The sequence below is a fragment of the Rhinolophus sinicus genome, chromosome X (assembly GCF_036562045.2).
Source record: "Rhinolophus sinicus isolate RSC01 chromosome X, ASM3656204v1, whole genome shotgun sequence".
In the NCBI taxonomy this organism is placed as follows: domain Eukaryota; kingdom Metazoa; phylum Chordata; class Mammalia; order Chiroptera; family Rhinolophidae; genus Rhinolophus; species Rhinolophus sinicus.
In genome coordinates, this window is record NC_133768.1 from 109,787,428 (window position 1) to 109,808,927 (window position 21,500).

The window sequence follows — 21,500 nt, forward strand, 5'->3', positions numbered from 1 at the left end:
TGGTGTCATCTCTCTGCTACCAGCGTCTTGTCCTGTCATGCTGAACTTCCCACAGCGCTGCTTCCTGAGTGCCCCACCCACCCACCCAGCGCTCCCCTTGGAGACCCAGGAGATTCCTTCCTCTCCCCTTTCGGCACCTGAAGAGTTTCCCAAGCCCATTTCCACCTTTATTTCGCTGCAGCCCCGCGAGAGAGACAGGATTCTCCCCATTTCCCAGATTTGACAGGAGAGAAGCCTACTGTCCCAGGGCGGGGGCAGGTAAGTGACGAAGCCAAGGTCACCCAGTCATTGGCGGAACGCGGCCTCGACCCGGCCTTTCTTCTGCGGGCCGGCTGGAACCCTGGCACGGCGGACCCAGGCTGCTGGCCCGCGCCCCTCTTTTCTTAGCTGGCGTTCGGGGAAGGGCCGGTCGCAATGACAGGTGAGCAGGGGTAAGGAATAGTGGGGGGGAGAAGGGGGGTTGGGCTGTGCGGGGACGCCTGGCGCACCAGCCTTGGGTGCGGCCACCCGAACCCGCCACAGCGACTGGGCTTCCGAGGGCCTGCGCCCGGGGACACGACGGGACCCGCGCCTTTGGCTAAGGGTCCCTGGCACTTCCCGGGCCCGCCGGCCAGGCCCCGCCCCCCCAGCGGCACGGGAGGGGGCAGGGGCGGCGCCGGCGGAGTGGGGCGCGGGCGCGCGGTGCTCGGTGCGCGCCGCCGCCCCTCCGGCCCAGCTTGCCGGCCCGCCCTCCCTACCCCCTTGGCCCGCTCTCGTCTCCCCCACCCCTTCTCCTCTCCTTGGCCTGGCAGCCCGGTGCGGGGTGTGGTGCGACGATCGCGGCCTGGCGATTGGGGCACGGTGGTCGTGGCGCTTTAGGGTGGCGCGCCAGGCGCGGGGCGCGAGGCCAGACCTGGCACTGCAGGGTGTAGGGGGGCGGGCAGCGGCGGAGCCCCCAGAGGAGAGCAGGGCAGGGGGGTACCGAGGTAATGGGCAAGGCCTGGGCGCCCGACTGCGAAGGGCGGGAGCTCCAGGCGCACTTCGGCCCCAGCTGGGAAGGCACCGGGGCGCCCGGGGCGGCGGGAGGGCAGCGGGGCGGGGAGGGCGGGAGGAGGAGACGGCTGCGCTGGGCCGGGGGGCTTGGCCGACGGGGAGCAGGTGGGCGGGGACAGGGGCCCTGCTGGAAGAGGCGCAGCAGCGAGGTGGCGGGCTGCTTGCGCAAACAGGGCTGCCGCCTCCTGGGCCCGGAGAACGGTGAGGCCGTTGGGGTTGGGCGCCCCAGCCCCGAGGGCACGGTTCAGTGTCTAGGACCACTGAGCTGGGCGCGGGGCACTGCTGGGGGGCGGGATCTGGAGGTTCCGCTGGGCCAAGGCGTTGAGGGTCTTGAGTAAACCCGGGAAAAGAGTGTTGCTGGGCCAGAAGCCGGAGTTCCTGGGCAGGGCTCTGGTGGTGGGCAATGGAGGGCGAGGATAGGCACTTCCAGGGCTGGTATGAGTGCAAGGGGACAAGGAGGGTCCAGAGTTGGAGTTGGAGCATAATTTTGGAGTTCCGTGTCACTGGGTGGGTCGATGAGTCATGAGATTTGGAGATCACAGAAGCTTTCCTAGCGATCAGTTCTGAGTGAGGGAAATAAAAAGAGCTTGAGCTTGGATTTGGAGAAGTGGTTTGGAGGCCACGTCTTGGGACACCAGGTCTGATGGCCGCCAGTCCCCATGCCAGGGACTTTGGGAACCATGTCCCAGAGTGCTGTGATTCGGAAGCTCCAGCCTGGGGTGGGGTTAAGGAAGGTCTTTGTGGTGGCCTTCCTTCCTTTCCAGGCCTTCAGGATTCAGCTGTGTTCCTGTGGGGAGTGGGTTAAAAATTCCTTGGGCCTACAGTCAGCCTTACAGTATCCACCAGGGGCAGGAGGGACATATACAGTGCGTGACTGCTGCAGCATTCTCTGTCGTGGAGCCCGCATGCTTCCTCACTGTTGCCATAGTAACAGCCTATGGATGGTGTATTTATAGGGGAAGAAGCAGGCGCTACATTTGGAGGAAGGAGGGGGAGGAGGCCTCATGGCAGCGGCAGCAGTGACGTTGCCTACAGAATTGTTAATGGAGTGGGGCCATGTCTTGTGAGCTGTTTGAGGGAGTTCCTAGCATGTTTGAAGCTTAAAAATGAACTAATGACTTTTGCAGGTGTCAGGATAGCTCACATTTGGGGCTATGAGATGTGTGGGTGTGCAGCCACCAAAGTCAGGTGTATCTGGGACAGGAGGTGGCTATGTGTAAGCTGTTATGTAATTTTCCCACATAAAATTAAAAAAATACACTGCAGTTCTCTTTGATAAGCAATGAAACATATTTTTCTATCTTCACTTATTAGTAAAGGCTTTACTCATGCTCTTCAAACCCTGACACAAGGGCTCCATTTTTCTTCAATCAAAAACCTTGCTGTTAGGCATTGCAACCCACACCCTGATCACATGACTGGCGCTGGCTCTGGGGGAACCTCAGAGATCCGCAATGGAAGCAGAATTTAGATACAATATTCCATCTTCACTCTCATAAACAATGAGGGTGAACTTTTCTCACAATGGCAGTCCTATCTGTTGACAGATTCACAAGTTGCTAGTTTTGGGTGGGATTGTTGTGGGGTTCAAAAGAGAAAAGCCCCCTTGACCTGGTGTTTCCATAGATGGATGTTAGATTTACTGTTTTTCCTTTACTTTGAATTTTATTTATGATTTATATTCTGTTTTCCAAAAGGATTAGAAGATATATTTTAAATACACTTAAGACTCTGAAAACATAAATAGAAAAGTGTATATATCACGTCGCAAGGGGGAAGCATATGTGCTTAACATATGGGCGGCCAGGACGTTTGTGCTTGATGGTCAGTTTTACCGCTGAAGTTCCTGGCAGCTGGGAAAAAGGGTAGCACAACGGATTACACCATTCATGGGTCGGGCATCCAGTTAGTCATGAAACCAGAGCTTCTACTTGGGTCGGGGAGCAGTGGGGTGATTGCTCCTGGGTGTGGACAGCTGGGGCAGTGCTCTGGAATATGTGCACGAGTGGGAGTGCGTGTTTAGGAGAGCAGTGTGCAGTGGCTGGGGGTTTACATACTGGCTGCATAATTCCTGAGCAGGAGCAAAGCCTCCAGGCGATAGTTCACATTAGCAGCAACACTTGCATTGAGTTAGTGTTTCAGTTTTGCTCACGTCAATCATGTCTTGGGACTCTGCGGCAGTGTTCTTTAATGCAAAGAGAGGAGAGGTGAGTGGTTGCAGGAGATCCTTGCCACTCTGTCTGGTGAAGACGAATGCAGCAGAACATCTGGGTTTGGGCCATGACTTTTGAGATGGTTGTGGTCACCACGTTAAGCTTTGCCAGTGACAGCTTCTTAAAGTCATGCTGCCTGTTTGCAAGGAATGTGCTTGTCATTAGAAGTATCTGGGACTTGCCATCGTGAGCAAAATTAGTTCCCCAAATGGATTCTGTCTCTGTCGCTGTTAATTTGCTGGACTTTGCCTAAGTCCTCGTCTCTCTGAGCTCCTCGCCAACTCAAAAGTGCGCAGATTCCTATGAGGGAAGCGAGGAAAGAGTAGCCTCGGCCTACAGGAGTTTTTTCTTTATAAAAGAAAAAAGTCACGGTCTAGGTCTTCTAGACTCTCAATGTTCTTGGAGGAGAGGGCTAGAAAATTTGCTTCGGGCTCTGCAGGGCCTCAGGGAGCTCTGGAGGAGAGCTCAGGGCAGAATGGGGAACAGTAGGGCTGCGCAGAGGGTGCTGTGCCTCGTAAGGCACTGCTTTGACCTTTGACCAGGCTGGTGAGGAGTGGGGGTCACATTTCAGGGCCAAGAGGGTGCCCTGTAGGTTTGGGGACGTGATCTCACTGTGTCTGTGCTTTTCTCCTTTGCCAGGCAAGTGAGACGCTGGATCTGAGGGAGCACCATGGCAGGTGAGCTTTTCCGGGCCCAGGCCGAATGGTGAAGGGCCATGTGTAAGGGCTCAGGGGAAAGGTGCATGTCCACCTTTCAAGTCCTTCCAAGTTTTCCTCTCCCCGGGGTGTCTGATCTACCCCTGCTTGGATTTGCCCTAGACTGTCTTGGGCAAGACCATTGATGCCAGGCCATCTGATGGCACTGGTGGTTATTCAGGTGGGGGGATGCCACCTTGATAGAGTCTTATGAGGCTATTCGGTATTGGTCACCAGCGTCAGCCTCAAAGGAGAATAAATTCTCATGATAAGGGCTTCAATTTTGTCATTTTGAGGTAAGGCAGGAGATACTGGGTGTTTTTTTTGCTGATGACTACAATCCTGAAAATCCTTCATGTCCATCGTTCCTATGCAACATGCACTTCTCATTTTCCTCCATAGCACCAGAGGCCTGAGTCTTGTTGGGTCCTTGATATTTAAGGCATATACATCATGGCATCACAGAAAGTCAGCCCTTCCATCCCCGTTACAGAGGGCCAGCTTTGTCCGGGGTGGTGGCTAGCCCACTGGCTTTGGCTTTGTTTTGCTTCCCTCCATCTTTGTGCTTCTGTGCCTGGGCTGAGTCTGGTTTGAAGGAGCCTCTGGGCACCTCCCCATTCCAGGCCTCAGTGCCGCTCTCTCGGCAGTGTTTCTGGAGGCCAAGAATGCCCATTCCGTCCTGAAACGGTTCCCTCGTGCCAATGAGTTCTTGGAGGAGCTGCGCCAAGGTACCATCGAGCGGGAGTGCATGGAGGAGATCTGCAGCTACGAAGAGGTCAAGGAGGTGTTTGAGGACAAAGAGAAAACGGCACGTACTGCCCTGGGGCTGGGTTATGGGAGTGGTAACCTCAGGATTAAGAAGAGCAGGCCCAGGTGCCTCAGATGAATCAGAAGCCAGGAAGGAAAGCCAGCGCCGTCCAGAGCAGGGCCATTGGGCTGTAGAAAAACAGACGTGTCCTTAGAACAAGAAGAACATGTCCTTAGAGTCCCATCTGCCTCACTCTGGGAGACTCCTCGCTTGGTACATTTGGTCCTTTGTCCTTGGTACATTCCAGAGCCTCTCTGATAGCTCTCAAAGGCCAGTCAGATCGGGCGGGGTGGGGAGCAGGCTTGCGGAAGGTCTCTGGAGTCCATCTGGGGCATGAGCAATTGCATGTAAGTGTATGTGTAAATGGTCCTTCTTCTTCTACAGATGGAGTTCTGGAAGGGGTACCCAAATGCAGTCTACTCAGTCCGAGACCCCGCGCAGAGCTCGGATGCCATGTATGTGGTGGTGCCTCTTCTGGGGGTGGCATTGCTGATTGTCATTGCCCTGTTCATCATCTGGAGGTGCCAGCTGCAGAAAGCCACCCGTCATCACCCCTCATATGCTCAGAACCGGTACCTAGCCAGTCGCGCCGGGCACAGCCTGCCCCGGGTCATGGTGTACCGGGGCACTGTGCATAGCCAGGGGGAGTCTTCTGGGCACCGGGAGGCCGGGAGCAATCCCCAGGTGGTGCTGGGGCCCAGTCGGGGGGCCAGAACCACGGTCCGCCTCGAGAGCACCCTCTACCTTCCGGAGCTCTCTCTGTCCAGACTGTCCAGTGCCACCCCTCCCCCATCATACGAGGAGGTGACTGCGCCCCAGGAGAGCAGCAGTGAGGAGGCCAGTGTCTCTTACAGTGACCCGCCCCCAAAGTATGAGGAGATAGTGGCTGCCAACCCTGGCTCAGACAAGTAATGGGACTCGTGTCCTGTCTGCTGTGAAAGCCTCTTTCAGGGGTCTCCTGTTTTCTTTTTAACTTTTTAAAGACTGTGCCACCACAAAACAGCCTTAGCCTCCTTGTTGCCAAATAATTTCCTAACCATGGATTTGTAGGAAGACAGTTGTCAGAGACAGGTGGAGGGGGGTTGGGAACACGCATGCCCCTGGGGAGAGCCATAGGCTAGAGAGCCCAGCTTTTCCAGAAGCCACCATGCCCACCATCCTGTCATCCTGTCAGGGACTGGCTTCCCTTAATGCCAAAGGAATCCCCCCACGAGTTGACTGTGGCCAGAATGTCCATAGACTCAGGCCCCGGGGCCACTCAGCCAGCTGGACACCTGTCTGTGTCTGGAAACCTAGGCCACAGAGACGAGGGAGACAGGCCCACCCTCAGCACCCTTCCTTTCCCCTCAACAGTCTTGTGCTTTCTGTCCCTGGCTCACCTTTGGAGAACAGGGACAAGGACTGAACAAAAAACAAAAAGAGTAATAAACAAATAAATAATGAACACAATGACACAAAACACTATTACCTGGGCCACTTATAAGGGACCAAAGGAAATCAGTCACACAGATCTGAGACACTTGCCTCCCCCAACACCCAGCCCACCCTCCTGACCAGGTTTAAAGGAACATCTAGAACAACCTGGAAGGGGGACAGGGTGTGTGAAAGATGAGGAGCGGGGGCCTGGCTGGCAGAGCTGCCACCTCCAGATTGAGCAAGGGGCCCACATGAACTTTGCCACCCTGAAGGGGAGCTCTGGTTCTACTGTGCTTGGCCTCCCCCAGGTCTTGGCTCTCCAGACACATGGACTGGCTGTGCTAAAAGTGCTACTCATTGGCATGAGCCCAATCACAGCCCCGGGAAAACCGATATGGCTGACCCTGCCTATGGAGCCCATAGCCTCTGAATGGTTGGGGTACAGGCTGGGGCAGACAGCTGAAGTTTTCTCCTGGTGAGCTTGATCAGCCCATGGCATGATTAAACCCATGAACTTGACCCCCTCAGCACTGGGCTCTCTGGCGTTGAACTTTTAAGATACTTCCTTCTTCGTGAGTAGGTGCATTGAGTTGAACTTGAACTTCAGATGGCTGATTTCCCCTTAATGATGGTGCCCACCTGGGGAGAAGACCCTGAAGTGTCCCTTTTTTGAAATTTCTTTGCGAGGGAGATGGGGAAGCCCATGACCTGGGGTAGAAGGTCCATCGGGGATTTGCCCTGTCATTGCCAGGTGCTGGTCTATTTTTAGTAACCCCTTTCTGTGGCCCAGGAGTTGTCCATCTTTCCATTTCAGTGAGGCTTCAGACAGCAGTGGGGCAGAGATGACCTGTCCCTTGCTGTCAGTGACCACACAAAAAGACACTGTTGACACCACCTCCCCCACCCTTCCTTCTCCATCCTCTTGGCCTTGGCGCCCAACCATTTTTCCTCTGTGGTGCTTTAAAAAAATGTAGCAACATTTTGTGGAGCCCAAAAGAGTGCACAGCCAGGGTCTCTTGGCAACCTCAGCAGTTCAAAACCCACTGAGAAGACAAGCTTCTTTCTGTCTAAACAGCTCTCTAAGGCAGGTATTGGGCCTTGATGTTAGAATGCAGCCCTGCCTTGAGGCCACAGATGACTTCTGGAGGCCCCTCCAGTCCCGGGAGCTTGCCCTGAGACTTGCTTCATGTCAGGAGGCTTGTGTTCTTATCCAGGGAAGTCACCAGCTTGGACAGCTCGACCCTGTGGCTGGGGTTTTCCATCTTTCCCCCTACCTCACAGGCCTATTTAGAGGCTGACTGAGCTAATGCCTGTGCAGTGAGGTTTGCCCTTAGGAAGATTCTTCTAGAAATGTGTAGGTTATTGGGGACCAGTCTTCATGGAGGCTTCATATGACTGTGATGTTGAGTTTCAATCTGGGGAGTCAGTCTCCTGCCAGTTGACCCTTTCTGTCCAGTCCCCCCTCCCCTGAGAGTTCCCTGATGCTAGAGGTGCTGACCAGGTGGCAGTCCACCTTTCCTTCCTCTTTTCATCCCTCTGGGCCTGTGGCACTGCACTCCTACCCTTCTCCTCGAAGGCATTTGTGGCCTAGAAAGCCCCTGCTTTTTTCATTATGAAGGCTGCGGCCAATACAATTTGGCCGAGTTGGAGGGCCTGGGGCAGCCTGAAGCTCTGGGGCCAGCCCCTGCTCTCCCAGCATTTCTTTGGGCAGGTGCCTGTGTGGGACCTGGGAGAAGACACCCCTATGTGTCTCCTCCCCACTGAGCAGAGAGCCAGGCATGAGCCCCACCAACCAGAGCCGAGGAATTCCTGCTGCCTTTGGCATCTGTCAATCCCTTCCCCACCCAGCTGCCAGGTAGTTTGCAGCTGGGTGGAGACCAGAGAGAGCTGGAAGCAGGGACCTGGCCCTGGGGAGGGTGGCAAGTGTCCTTCAGGCGCTGAGCACAGGCGTGCAGGGAGTGCTCACTCAGCGGTCTTCCTTAATGCCCTGTGTTCTCTAGTTCAGGTGCTTTGCAGCAATCTTCTGGGTGGGGTTGCCACCGTGGTCTCTGGGACGTTTTTTGCAGTATATTGTAGAAAAAGACTGTGCAGTCTATAATGGTCATTACTCCTCGCGGTGCACATTTGGCTTTTATGAATGCCCTGTACATATCTTTCAAACTCTGTCTTTGTATGGACGTTGATTTGTTGATTTGATACAATGCTAACGCTGCAGTAAGTAACATTTTTGTTATTTTTGGATGTGTGTGTGTGTGTGTGTGTGTGTGTGTGCACGCCCGCGTGTGTGTGCCAATACACGTGTGCATGTTGCCTTTTCTCACATGCTTATCTGAAACAATAGCTGGTGTGTGGCTATATTTGTATCAAGAGGGTTCCGGTCTGACGGGAGGAATGTCCCCTCCCAGTCCGGAGCAGCCTGATGACAAGGCCCTGGGCCAGGAAAGCCGAGATACGCTGTTGGACCCCCCCAAAGTTGCCACCTTCTGCCTCCCTTTCACAAAGCACTTTGAAAGCAGCTCCATCCTGTGGGCCTCTGCCCACTGGGACCCCCACTCACACACCCATTTAGCGCCGTGCCCTTGGCCTTGGCTCCTGTTCTGTGGGCGTCAGCAGCTGAAGGAAATCTGAAGCACTCCCAAGCCTTTTTATTTTTATTTTTGGTGGAAAGATGTGTGACTATTGACTTTGGAAATGGCAGGGCTAGTTATTTAGCTAGTTTTCATTTTTTAAACAAGAAAAGGCTTTAAAACATTTCTTGAACTGTGACTGTCATACTTGTTTTCAACCAAAAACTTTTTAAGAATTTTTAAAACAAGAATCGCAATCTTGTTCCCCCACCCAGTGCTCCCCACCATCCGGGGTTTTCAAAACTAAAGCACAAGAGAAAGAGTGGAGCACACAGGCGCCTAGCATGCCTGGCACCAGCATTGCGCCCTGGGTGACCAAACGGAAATGCGACACCGAGCAGTCTGACCAGAGGCGAGGGGCCTCCTCTTCTACTTGCCAATCCCACTGCCATTAGTGTGAATTCCTTAGGGTGCTGCTTTGGAAAATAGGAATCTGCCCGATTTGTTGGACATTGTCTTTTTTGTAGTCTGAACACGAGGAATTCAGGACGGCAAAGTGTCTGTTCAGGACTTGGAGCCAGATGGTCCCTCTCTGGCTGGGATTTGATCTTTGAACAACCAAATGGCATCTCACGAGAAGAAGAAAACAACACTGCCTCTAGATTGTTCTGAGAGAGAGAGAGAGAGAGAGAGAGAGAGAGAGAGAGAGATCATCGAGAGAGACACTGACTCACCTGCGCTCTGTCTTTCTAGGAGTGTGTGCGTGTGCTATGTCTTATGTGTGTACCCTCACGTTCAAGGGCGAGATGGAGAGCTGTGCAGCAGAGCTGCTGGTGTAGGGTGCTTTTCAGCTTGACAAGTAATGAAGCTCCATTTCAGGATTGCGCTGATTCAGAAACAAGCACATCCTCCCCACTGAAGTCTCCTCGTACTAATTAGTGTAATTAACTAATTCAAAAGTACTGTAATCAGACTGCCTGCAACCGTGGCAAAAGCCCATTATCTTGAAGCCGACTAATTCAGAACTTAGAGAAAATCACAACTCAATTCATGGTATCTGTGATTCTTGTTCCATAGAAATATTTAAAATAACCTTCCCTTTAGTCAATTTTCAGGGTCATATGTGTAAGAGGGACCTAGTATAAAATGAGTACCTTTTCCAAACAAAAAGCTCCAGATCTTAAGGATCCCGGCACCGTGCCTTCAGCTTTGGGGGTTTAGCAATTCTCACATGCGGCTCTTTGTGTACTGGACGATCTCGTTCTCTCTCCATCGCGGGGATGTTAAGTATTGCAGCTTTGCATTCTACTCCTTTACCCTAGGAATTACATACTTTATGAACTAGGCTGAAATTTAAAGTAATGTAACTGTATCTTGCTAAATATTCTGTCAAGCAGATGTTTCGCTGTCAGACTGGCCTATCATTCGCCCCCAAATATTCAAAAGTAGGGAGCGTCTCCTTTCACAGGCTGTGGGCGGTGAGTCTCTCTCTAGCAAGAATTTCTCTGACAAAGATATGCAAACAGCACACCCCCTCAGGCTCAATGCCTCAACAGTTGTCCCATTGTACTGAGGTATCTGCTCCTTGAACAGTGCCTGCCCTTCTCCCGCCCCCAGCCAGAGTATTAACTCAGATATTCAAGATTGGGATGAATCCCACAGCTGCTTTTGCCTCCAAATCTGTCTTCTCTTATGGATGCCACTTTCCCAGGCCTGAAAACACCTGCTATTTCACTCTGTGATCGTGAATTCGTGACAGTGGAAACTCTATGTGCAACTGAGCTTATAGACATGATTACTGTGAAATGGATTAATTTTGGTACCACTTTGAACTGCTCATACTCATGTGTTGACCCATGTCAGCTGGGAAATCTGTGCATTCAATGACACATCAGGATTTCATTGGAGCCTGGAGCAACAAACAAACTTGCTTCTGATCTCTCTCTCAGTCTCTCTCTCTCTCTCTGTAATTGTTGAGTTTAGTTGTTAAATTTCGTCTCTTTCTGTACAAGACAATGAATAATAATAAAGAAATGGCATTCATTCCTGTCCTGTCCTCATCTATTTTGGATCCCCAAACTACCATGGGGCATGGATGGTTGTGGGCCAAACTTGTTTTTCCAACAGCCAGACTGTAGATAAGGAAACAGCCCAAACCAGTTTGGAAGCAGGAAGCAGAGATGTCCTGAGTCCTAAAGTTTGTATGTGACATGAGTGTAAGATGATCTCTAGACCCATCCCCCTGGGATAAGGTAAGATCTGTCAAAAATCACTTGAGCAACTTCCCTGTCACCTGATCCCTGGCTACTAACAGAGGTGTCCCTTGCTAGAAGGATGCCCTGTTTTATTTAAGAGCTGGGGGAGGGGCTGGGGGGAGTGTTTTCCGGTGCCCTATGTAGGTGGGGCATGATACTCAGGCTTTGCCCTGGCTCAGCTTCCCGAATTCTAAGGCTGGCAAGAGTCAGAGACTGTTCAGAGGGTAACGATGCCCTAGCCTCTCCCTTGGGGGAAGTGCGGGCTTAGCTCCAAACACACACTTCCAGCTGTTGGTGTGGAGAGAGATATAGCCATGGGAAGTCGCCGGCGCGAGTTGTGCCAATCCCCAGTAATGAAAATAACCCACTTTTAATAGGAAAAGCCATGGCAGTGTTGAGACAATGGCAATGAAATTCAGGGCCTCCTTTGAGGATTGAATGTAGAGGCTAATGCCAGTAATGACAGCCAGAAGACTTGGGTTCCATTCTTATCCCAGGCTGGCTTTTTGAGTGATGCCAACTTTCTGGGAATGCTAGGAAGTCAATCGAAGAGTCTGCAAGCAGACTCTAGCACACAGAGGGGTTTGGGACTTTTAGGCTCTTTTTTGTCAGGAAGAAGCATTCTAGGCAGTGACTTAGGGTCCCAGGGTAGCCCATGCAAGGAAGGTAGTACATGAGAGAGGCCCCAGGCTTCCAAAGTCCCCCTTGGGTACCATCCAAGAAATTGAGCCTCCCTTTCTTATTTGCCCTTTGTACCATAAGACCATGGGTTTCAGGGCCAAGGCAGTTGGATTGCTTGCAGAGGGTGAGCGTAAATGGTAAGTGGCAGGGACTTATAGGAGTGATGGTGAGGAGACAGGGTCCTACCCCAGTGTCTCCCAGTCCCTGCTGGAGCAGACACAGGGAATCAGGTAAAAAGGGCAGACACTGTGCTTCAGGAATGTGGCTTGGGAAGGTGGGACACCCCCCTTCTTACCCTTTGCTCACTGCCACCTGTTTACAGCGGTTGGCCTGAGACTGCCTGGATCGAAGAGACAGAAAGAGAGTAGAGCGGATCCATGAGCTGTGCTTAGCGTGGGGGCTGCCAGAGAATGCCTCCCTGAGGAAGCCGTGCCTGACTTAAAGCTTGAAGGATGAGTAGAAATCAGTTAGGCAAAGAGCATGGAAGACAATTAAACCAGTGAGAGGAACAGCATGTGAAGAAGCCTAGAATCCAGCAAGGCCATCATGTTTTTAAGGAAACAGAAGAAGCCAGAACAGCATAAGGGAAAAGATTTGTGCAAGATGAGATTGGAAAGGTAGGGGGAAGTCCATGCAGAGTCACCCTAGGCTACACTCAGAGCTGTAGTCTTTATTCTAGTGAAAATGGGTGGGACGGGGGTGGGGGGCACTGAAGAGCGCTTTAAGAGCAAGACTACATGACCAGGTCTATTATATTTAAAACAATCTCTCTACCTACTATGTGGAGAATGGACTGAAGTGGCCACAACAGGATCAGAGAGACAAGGTAGGAGGCTATTGCAGTCATGCAGGTGAGAGATGGTGATGGGATTGGCTAGGATGGTGACAGAGGAGACAGAAGTCAATTACTGAGAAGAGTTTTGCTCCAACACTGAATTATATATTTAGGAGGTTGTATTAGGGTTCTCCAGAGATGCAGAATCAATGGGAGATATATATGTGTATATATTCACAATGAGAGATATATATATACATATAGAGCTAGAGATATATAGGTATATCTATATACAATTGACCCTTGTGACCCTTGAACAACACAGGTTTAAATTGCGTGGGTCCACTTATACACAGAAGTTTTTCAATAAATATACATACAGTCAGCCGTCCGTATCCCCAGGTTTCACATCTGCAGATTCAACCAACCTCAAATCAAAAACACTATTTTCGATCTGTGGCTGGGGATCTGTGTGAGAGCCAACTGTATGAATAGTTCTACATATGCCATTTTATATGAGGGACTTGAGCATCTGAGGATTTTGATATCTGCAAATGGTCCTGTAACCAATCCCCCATGTATACCGAGGGACTGTAGTTAAGTGTTTGGGGAGTCAAAAGTTATATGTGGATTTTCAACTGTGCAGAGGTCAGCACCCCTAATCCCACATTGTTCATGGGTCAACTGTATAGAGATATACCTATATATCTGTATCTATCTATCTAGGGCTTTGTTTATTATAAGGAATCGGTTCATGCAGTTGCAATTATGGAGGATGAGAAGTTTCACAATCTGCCCTCTGCAAGCTGGAGACCTAGGAAAGCCAGTGGTATAATTCCAATCAGAGTCCAAAGGCCTGAGAAGCAGAGAACCAATGGTGTAAGTTCAAGTTTAAAGACAGGAGAAGACCAATGTCCCAGCTTAAGTAGTCAGGCAGAGAGAAAGAGAGAGCGAGAGCGAGAGCGAGAGCGAGAGCGAGAGCGAGAGACAGAGAGAGACAGAGAGAGACAGAGAGAGACAGAGAGAGACAGAGAGAGATACAGAGAGAGAGAGAGAGAGAGAGAACTCCATCTTCTGCCTTTTTATTCTATTCAGGCCCTTAATGGAGTGTATGATGCCCACCCACCCATATTGGAGAGGGCCATCTGCTTTACTTAGTCTATCCATTCAAATGTTGATCTCTTCTGGAAGCACCCTCACAGACACATCGAAAAATAACGTTTGACTAAATATCTGGGAACCCCGTGGTCCAGTCAGGTTGACACATAAAATTAGTGATCACAGATGGGACAGAACCGCGCATAATGACTAATCACACTGGGATACATGGAGAGGAGTCCCAGATGACTGTGAGGTTTGGGGACTCAGACAGTGGGGTAGATGGTGGGACCATTCACCAGGAAGGATCACACTGGAACAGGAACAGTTTCAGGGGAGCATGTTCAGTGTGTGGTGTGGAGGGGAACTAAGGAGAGAGAACTAGACTGAAGCAAGAAATATCAGAGTTGCTTAAGTTACCATAAAGATGATACATGAAGTCTTGGGTGTGGATTTCATGAGCCAGGAGAGAGGCCAGATAGGCAGGGGAAACACTATGGCAGTGTGGAGTCCTGGAAACCGAGGGAGGAACATGTTTCTAGAAAGACAGAAGACAATGATATGAAGTGCTTCCAAGAAGTCAAATAAGATGAAGAGTGAAGTGGGTTCATTGGCTCGAGCTACCAAGAGGTCATTGGTGACCTTGGCCTGGGGTGGTTTCAGTTGAATGGTGGATGAGGAAGGCAGACTCAAAGGAGGAGAGGAATGTCTGGGAGGTAAGAGTAGAGACAGTGTGCATGGTGGGGTGACACTTTCAAGAATCCGAAAGAGGACAGCAGCGTGAGTGAGACAAGACACTAAGGGAGACTGTTTCGTTTTTGGTTTTTATTTTTTTAATGCTCAGGTCATTTTAATTCAGCAGCTATTTAATGAGCTCCTACCATGAGTCAGGCAGGCAGTGCACTAAATGCAGGGGAGACAGACAGAGGTGAGAGCAGCCAACAAGGTGCTGGGGAAGATACGCTGGGAAAGACGTGACAGCATTTCCATGCTGGAGAAAAACATCCTGGCCAGGGCCAGGGAGGGAACTGAAGGCCCAGGGGAATGCAGAGATAGGCCACTGCTAGAGCTGTGGTGGGAGCCTGAGCACAGGGCCACCGGCCTTGCTAGTGGCATGGACAGCTCATCTTTTGTAACAGAGAAGCAGGAAGGCCTTGTGGACCATGGGAAAATCCTAGCAGCTTGGACTTGAAGTACTGGCTGTGCTAGGGGCTGAGTGCTTCACATTCCATCAGTCCCCACCTGCCTTTTCCAGGCAGCATCACTGAGGCACATTGCCTCCAGTCACCCCGCTACTAAGTGAGGAGTTAGGACTCAAATCCCATGGCAGGGCCAGGGGACTGGTGCTCTGCATTGTTTGTGCGATGACCTGACTGCTGGCTCTGTCTTGCGAGAGTGAAGGCAGGTCAGAGTGGGATAGGTCTGGAGGATGTTTGCTGAAACTCTCTTGAGCTAGTTCCTCATTGGGACCTACCGGTGTTCTAGCAAAGACCCTGGATTGCCAGACTGCAGACACTGGTTTGCAGCTCACCTTGCCAATGCTAAGTGAACTGAGTCACATCCCAGCCCTCTCTGAGCCCCAGCTTGTCCATCTATAAAATGGAGGATACTGGGAAGAGTGTCTGCTTTATAGATGGGAGGGCTTGTCATTAGCCCCTTTCTTCCACCTCCCCCCCACTACGGTTAAAGCCATTGTTTCTCAGTCTAGTTGTGTAGGACACAGCTCCCTGGCCCAGGCTGGTATTGTGAGCCTTGCGCTCCCCCCCGGCTGAAGCAGTTGGTCACCAGTCCTCGGTCGGCTGCTCACAGCAGCTCACGGCAGCTCTCCCCGGCTGCCAGCCACTCACGATGGCCACCCGCTGCTCCTGGCAGCACATGGTAGCCCACGGCAGCACACAGCAGCCCAGCTCCAGGGAGAGCCATTGTTTACAATGTTAGCTGTAGAGGGCGCAGCTCAATGACCCATGTGGGAATCGCACTGGCGACCTCCGCGTTAAGAGCACAGCGCTCCAACACCTGAAAAAAAAAAAAAAAAAAAAAGCATGCAGCTTCTCAGACTTGTTTCTCATCTTGGGTTTCTCCTCTCGTGTTTCTCCAGCCCAGAGGGCTGGCTGCTGCTCGTGCTTTTGAGCTGGTTAGTGTCTTGAGACTCCGCACCACTTTTTCCACCTCTTTGTTATTGTTGGCCATTTTCCTTTGGTCTCTGATGCCCCTGAATTCTGCATTCACATCACATTTCAGCCACTGGACATGGAACCAATTGAAAGCAGATGCCCTTCAACTTGAGGAGTCACCCAGCAGGCAAGACCAAGGGCTCTTCGAAGTCGCTTGGTCCAACACCGCCCCCCCCACCCCGCCAAGAGGGCCGTCCCCACCCGCTCCAAGGGTTCCCTGTACATGGGACAAGGGTGACTGACAGACAGGTGACTAAACCCCTCTGGTTTCCAAATTTGCTTCCAGCTTTTGGGGGAAGGGATTCTTAGGGCAGCAGAGGGACCAGGAGAGGAAGAAGGAGCAGCAGGGCTACACTACAAGGTAGGAGGCGAGCAGCCCCTCGTGGCTTTTCAGGGCTGCTCTTAGCTCCACACACAGGGCGGTCCTGACTTACCCATCAGTAACAATTACCCAGCAACCATTACCCTAAACTCATTGCACTTCCACCGGAGTTGTTCAGGCAGCCCGCCCCCTACTGGGGGAACTTTTAGGGGCTGATCTGAAGGAACCCAGAGGCACATAGCATTTCAGCCACCATGGTCCTGCCTGCAGGTTTGTCAGCCCAGGCTGTGGCTCTGTCAGTGTCTTTAACACACCTCTGCTGGAGCTGCTCCCGGCAGACTGGACCAGAGTTCAGGGGGCGTGACCAGCGTTTCTACCCATCTTGAGGAAGACTTTTCTACCAAACTGAGCCTTCTCGAGAGGTAGTGAGCTGCCCAGAAGGTGTGCAGGCAGAGGCTGCAGGTGCCAGGCACAAGGGTCAGGCCCTTTCTTGTAGGTTCACAGAGCTCTAGGAAGCCATCTGCCATGCGGGGACTCTGGTCCCGCTCCCTGCATAAGAACACAGGACATGGCAAGGCCAAAAAGGAATACCCACGGAGCCATGGACGGGGGGTTCATACCACTATATTCTCGGTGGCGTCTGTGTTGTAGATACAGGAAGCAGGCTCCACACGATGCACAATCCGCCATCTGCTTCTCTGCCATCCAACCAACCAACCAACTGAGCAACCCAACTTGCTAGCTGCAATCCGCTCTTGCTAGTTCAGCCATGGCAGTTCTATCAGTGGCCAATGTCTAACTAGTCACAGCTGATGGCCAACTAGTCACAGCTGATGGCCATCTACTACTCAAGCCAGCACCTTTCCACGTGAGATTGAGAGCCTGGAAACTGCTCTCTGGGACTCTGTCCCCACCCCATCGCACTCCCAAGGAGGCAGAGTATGGCAAGATTCAAGGCAGGACCCCCACAGAGACAATCCCTGCTATTGTCTCTGCTCCGCATGGACTTTCTGCCTGTCCGACTGTTTCTGTCTGCCCTCTACAGCATGAGTTTCCTGAGGACAGGGACCTTGTCCCTACCTCCAGTGCCTGGCACCCAGTCTTGATTCAACATAGCCATACTGAATGAGAAGAACCCACATTTGGAAATTGAGGTGTTCCTTGTAGCCTCTTGTTGCTGGCCCTGTCCCCATGGGGGCTGGGTCCTAAGGGCTACCCCAAGTGTTCCTGACATTTATTTCTTTCTCTGCTCACGAGGTGACCCTCGTTCCCTGGGCCAGCTACAGTCTGTGCAGTTTGTTCCTCTGTTTTTCCTGTCTCTTTAAGGAATGGAAGGACAGCTGTGAGTCTCTGCTAGTCCCCCTATCCCTTCCCCTTTGTCTAGGGGAGGGCCTGGGGCTCCAGTCATGACCTCAGTACCAGCTGCTTCCAGGAGCAGGAAGGAGAATTGTTTACAGGTTCGTAAGTTTTATTAGCAAGTGGAGAGGAAGCTACCAGATGCCTGGAAGATCTGGGTTTGCAGCCAAAATCAGGCTTTCTCGCTTGGGCTTGGGATTGTAGCTGCCTGAGACTGGGCTCTGAGCAGAGCTAGGAGACAGCAGACAGTCGTGCTCGTTGACTTTGAATGGCCTCTTCCATAGGACCCGAGTTTACGACAGTGAGAAAGGGCAGGACTGCTCTGGGGGAAGAGAAGCTGGCATCGGCCCTGAAGCCCAGGTAGCCCCAATACACCTCCCTGAAACCAAGAAACACAGTTTAAAACTGGGTTTTAGCCCAATTTTCCATTTGAAGATGGGAAACTGAGCCTCAGAGCAAGGGAAACAAGTTGCCTAAGATGGCCCAGCATCTGAGCTAGAAGTTACTCCCAAGTGTACTGACCCTGGGTCTGGGTATTCTGCCGCCTCCCACTGCTGCTTGCAAGGGAAGTGGGAGCAGGTAGCAGATAGGACATCAGACCTTAAGCCGGCTGGTGGGGACCTGAGTAGAGTGCACGGCTGGCTGAACAGCTGGATGAGACCAGTGGTGGGGAGACACTGGTGGAGGCAGGTGGTCTAGCAGGCAGAGAGACAGACAGACACATGACAAGGGCAGACAAGCAGGCAACAGCCTGAGTTGGACACCTGTTCTGTGGGGGGCTGGATACCCTCTAGATTTCAGCACAAACTTGGATGCAATTAACTGTGTTTGTTTGGTCCCCAGCGGAGGCTCTGTGCTTACAATCACTTTTAGGGAAAACAATGATAGGTTTTCTTTGGAGACAGTTAGCTTGAAGGGAGGGAGAGCTTTCACCCCCTTTCCTTTTTGCTAATAAAACAGCTCTTATTTTAATAAAGATCCAAGCCCTCCAGCAGACAGTTCACAGGAAAGAAACACAGAAGATCAATAAACATACGAAAAATTTCTCAGGTTGATTAATAATTAAAGCAATATAAATTAAAGCAAAATGTGATAGATATCATTTTTCATTCAACATAATGATGCCTTTTAAAAAGTTTCCTAATACAGTATCTTCTATTGATAAGGCTGTGAAGAAATCAGCACTTTCTTCCCGTTGGTGAGGTCCCCTTAGTGTAGCCTCTTCAGACGGGACATTGACAATATCAGTCCATATTGGTCAAAATTGTCAGCACACATATTCTAGGACCCCACAATTCCACTGTTAGGCACCTGCTCTACCAAAACATTTACCCACCTGTGCAAACAGACAAGGCCAGCAATGGTCACTGCTACATTGTGTACAAAAGGGAAAAGTTGCATCTATTTCTGCATTTTTCTGTGGCACATTTATACAACGGAGTATTACTCTGCCATAAAGAAGAATGAAATCCTACCATTTGCAACGACATGGATGGACCTAGAGAACATTATGCTAAGTGAAACAAATCAGACAGAGAAAGACAAATACCACTTATATGTGGAACCTAAAGAACAGAATAAACAAACAAACAAAACAGAAGTAGACTCAGAGGTATAGGGGAAAAAAAACTGAGCGTTGCTAGGTGGGAGAGGGGTGCGGATGGGGGAGAAGGTAAAGGGATTAGAAAGTACAAATTAGTAATAACAATATATGGAATACAGTTTGGGGAATATAATCAATAACATTGTAAAGATTTTGTAGGGGGGTCAGGTGGACACTTGTCTTCTTAGGGAGACCACGTCATGGATGGTGCAGATGCCTGACCACTGCACTGTACACCTGAAACTGAAGCAGAATAATACTGAATGTCAACTATAATTAAATATATATATATATATATATATATATATATATACACACACACACACACACACACACACATAGTCACAGGAAGTGGAGTACAGCATAGGGAATAGAGTCAGTGGAAATTTAACAGCTATATACGATGTCAGAGGGGTAGTAGATTGGGGGAGGGGGTTATCACTTTATGAGGGGTGTAAATGTCTAACTATTACATTGTTTTGTACACTTGAAAGTAATAAAAGAAAGAAAGAAAGAAAGAAAGAAAGAAAGAAAGAAAGAAAGAAAGAAAGAAAGAAAGAGAAAACAAGAAAGAAAAGTGAAAAGCTGTAACTTTGCCTGGAGAACAGAATGCAACCAGTGCAAGGCGCTGAAGCCCGAAGGTGTCCTCCCATCCTCCTCCCCAGTCCCCCCAGGCAGAGGTGGCCTGGTGGCATGCGGGGAGGAAGAGGTGCCTTCATCGACCAAGGTGGTCCCAGTGGAATGTTCAGAGGTGGCTGTGGTGGCTTTTGTGGCATGGACCGAGGTGGCTTTGGTAGAGGAAGACGAGGTGGCGCTGGGGGTCCGTCCCCCGGACCTTTTGAACAGATGGAAGGAAGAAGAGGCAGGCACGGAGAACCCTGTAAAACGGACAAAGGCAGAGACCGGCCCTACTAGAGGCAGAGACCCCACAGAGCTGCATTGTCTACCAGATTTGTTTTTTAAACCAGGAACTGTTTTAAATTTACAATTCCATATTTATAATATTGACCACAACAGTATGATTATTCCTGGTCTGTACTTTAGAATTGTTCACCATTTGTGAAGAAACATTGAAACAGGTTAAATGGTAAAAAATAAAATAAAATAAAAATTAAAAAATAAGGGCAAAGCTCTAGACACCCAAAATGTCCATGAGCAGGCCCCTAAACAGCTGTGCAGCAGAATACTGTGCTGTGTTTAAGAGACGTGAGGTAGATTTGTTCTGACATGGACATCCCCAAGGCACACAGTTCACTTAAAAAAGTAAGTTGCAGAACATCACGTACCTCAAATGTATGATCTCATTTGTGTAAAACACTGCAAACATATAAATACACATCTAAGCCAGATGTTCTCTGGGTCCCTCCCTCCCCTTCCCAGAGGCAGCTGTCTAACAGCCGGGGCGGGAAGAGCTTCGGGTCCCCTGGCCCTGTGCTTTGCGAGCCTTCCACGGGGGTCTAGGTCTCTGCAGCCCATCACTTACACTTGGCCCTGAGCCATCCTCCAGGTCCCCCTAAGGCTTGACAGAGCTCTCTGTACCTGGGGTACTCTAGCCCTTCAGGCCCCTGAGGCTGGCATACCAGACAGTGGGGGCTTTTGGGAGTGTTTGGAATGAGTATGGGGCAATTTCAGAAGGAAATTATGATAGAGAGAAAAGGTTAGCATGCTAGAGAGACATGCTAAGGGACAAATTCAAAGTCCCACAGCAAATTCTGCCTCCCACCTCCCAGCCATCCTTGGTGCCCAAGGTGAATTGCCAGGGTTTCTGGGTGGCGTTGGGGGCTTAGACATTGTGAAGGAAGTTTCCCCACCCACTTTGCTTGACTTTAGGTGGTGGGTTCCTTTGCCACCAGGGGGCAGTGCCTCTGCATACACCTGGCCTGGTGCCACAGTGCCCAGGGAGCCCCAACTGGTCAAGGCAAGTTGGCAGTTAGAGGGTAATCTGATCTGAGGTTAATAGGGCCAGGTCTTGCCTGCGCCTGCCCACACAGTTAAGCTCTGCTGACTTGAGTGCTGTTCCAATCCAGCCACCCTGTGGGGAGAGGTTTCTTAGCTCCATCGTCTGTCGAATGGGGAGACTGAGGCCCAAAGAAAGGAAAGACTTGCTCCAGGTCAAATGTTGAGATCATGGCAAGGATGGGCAGGGCATAGGGTTGGCAGATAAAATACAGGATACCCAGTTAAATGTGAATGTCAGGTTAACCACAAATAATTTTTATTGTAGGTATGTCCCAAATATTGCTTGGAGCATACTTACACTAAAAAATTATTTGTTTATTTGAAATTCAAATTCATTTGGTGTCCTGTATTTTTATTTCCTCAATCCGGCAACCCTGGCCTGGCAGAAACCCATGGCTCCTGCTTCCCAAACTCCTGAGTCCCACAGAGCACACTTCTCTGCCCCTAAGATGCCCTGCAGAAAGCTCAGATTTCATAGCAGCTGCTCCGTTGGAGCTGGGAAGGGCTTCTCCAGGGATCCTTGGGAATGCAGGCAGGGCTTATATC

The 21,500-nt window shown here is 50.9% G+C and overlaps 1 protein-coding gene across 3 annotated transcripts; it reads left to right on the forward strand.

Moving 5' to 3' along the window:
- Positions 1–216: 216 nt before the first annotated feature.
- Positions 217–10,774, forward strand: PRRG3 (proline rich and Gla domain 3). 3 transcript variants are annotated; one of them, XM_019711231.2, is made up of 4 exons: positions 217–421; positions 3,885–3,922; positions 4,588–4,748; positions 5,133–10,774. In XM_019711231.2, exons 2-4 carry the CDS (start codon positions 3,916–3,918, stop codon positions 5,658–5,660), a joined length of 696 nt encoding a protein of 231 aa, XP_019566790.1. In that variant the 5' UTR covers positions 217–421; positions 3,885–3,915; the 3' UTR covers positions 5,661–10,774. The 3 variants fall into 3 exon arrangements, with proteins under 3 accessions (XP_019566790.1, XP_074179553.1, XP_019566789.1); XM_074323452.1 differs by lacking the exon at positions 217–421 and adding an exon at positions 529–965; XM_019711230.2 differs by lacking the exon at positions 217–421 and adding an exon at positions 1,097–1,233.
- The last annotated feature ends 10,726 nt before the right edge of the window (positions 10,775–21,500 follow it).

Bases quoted from the DNA above. Each gene is read 5' to 3' on its own strand.
- PRRG3 (XM_019711231.2), top strand. The intron at 4,749-5,132 runs GCACGTACTGCC...CTTCTTCTACAG, and splicing joins TTGAGGACAAAGAGAAAACG to ATGGAGTTCTGGAAGGGGTA.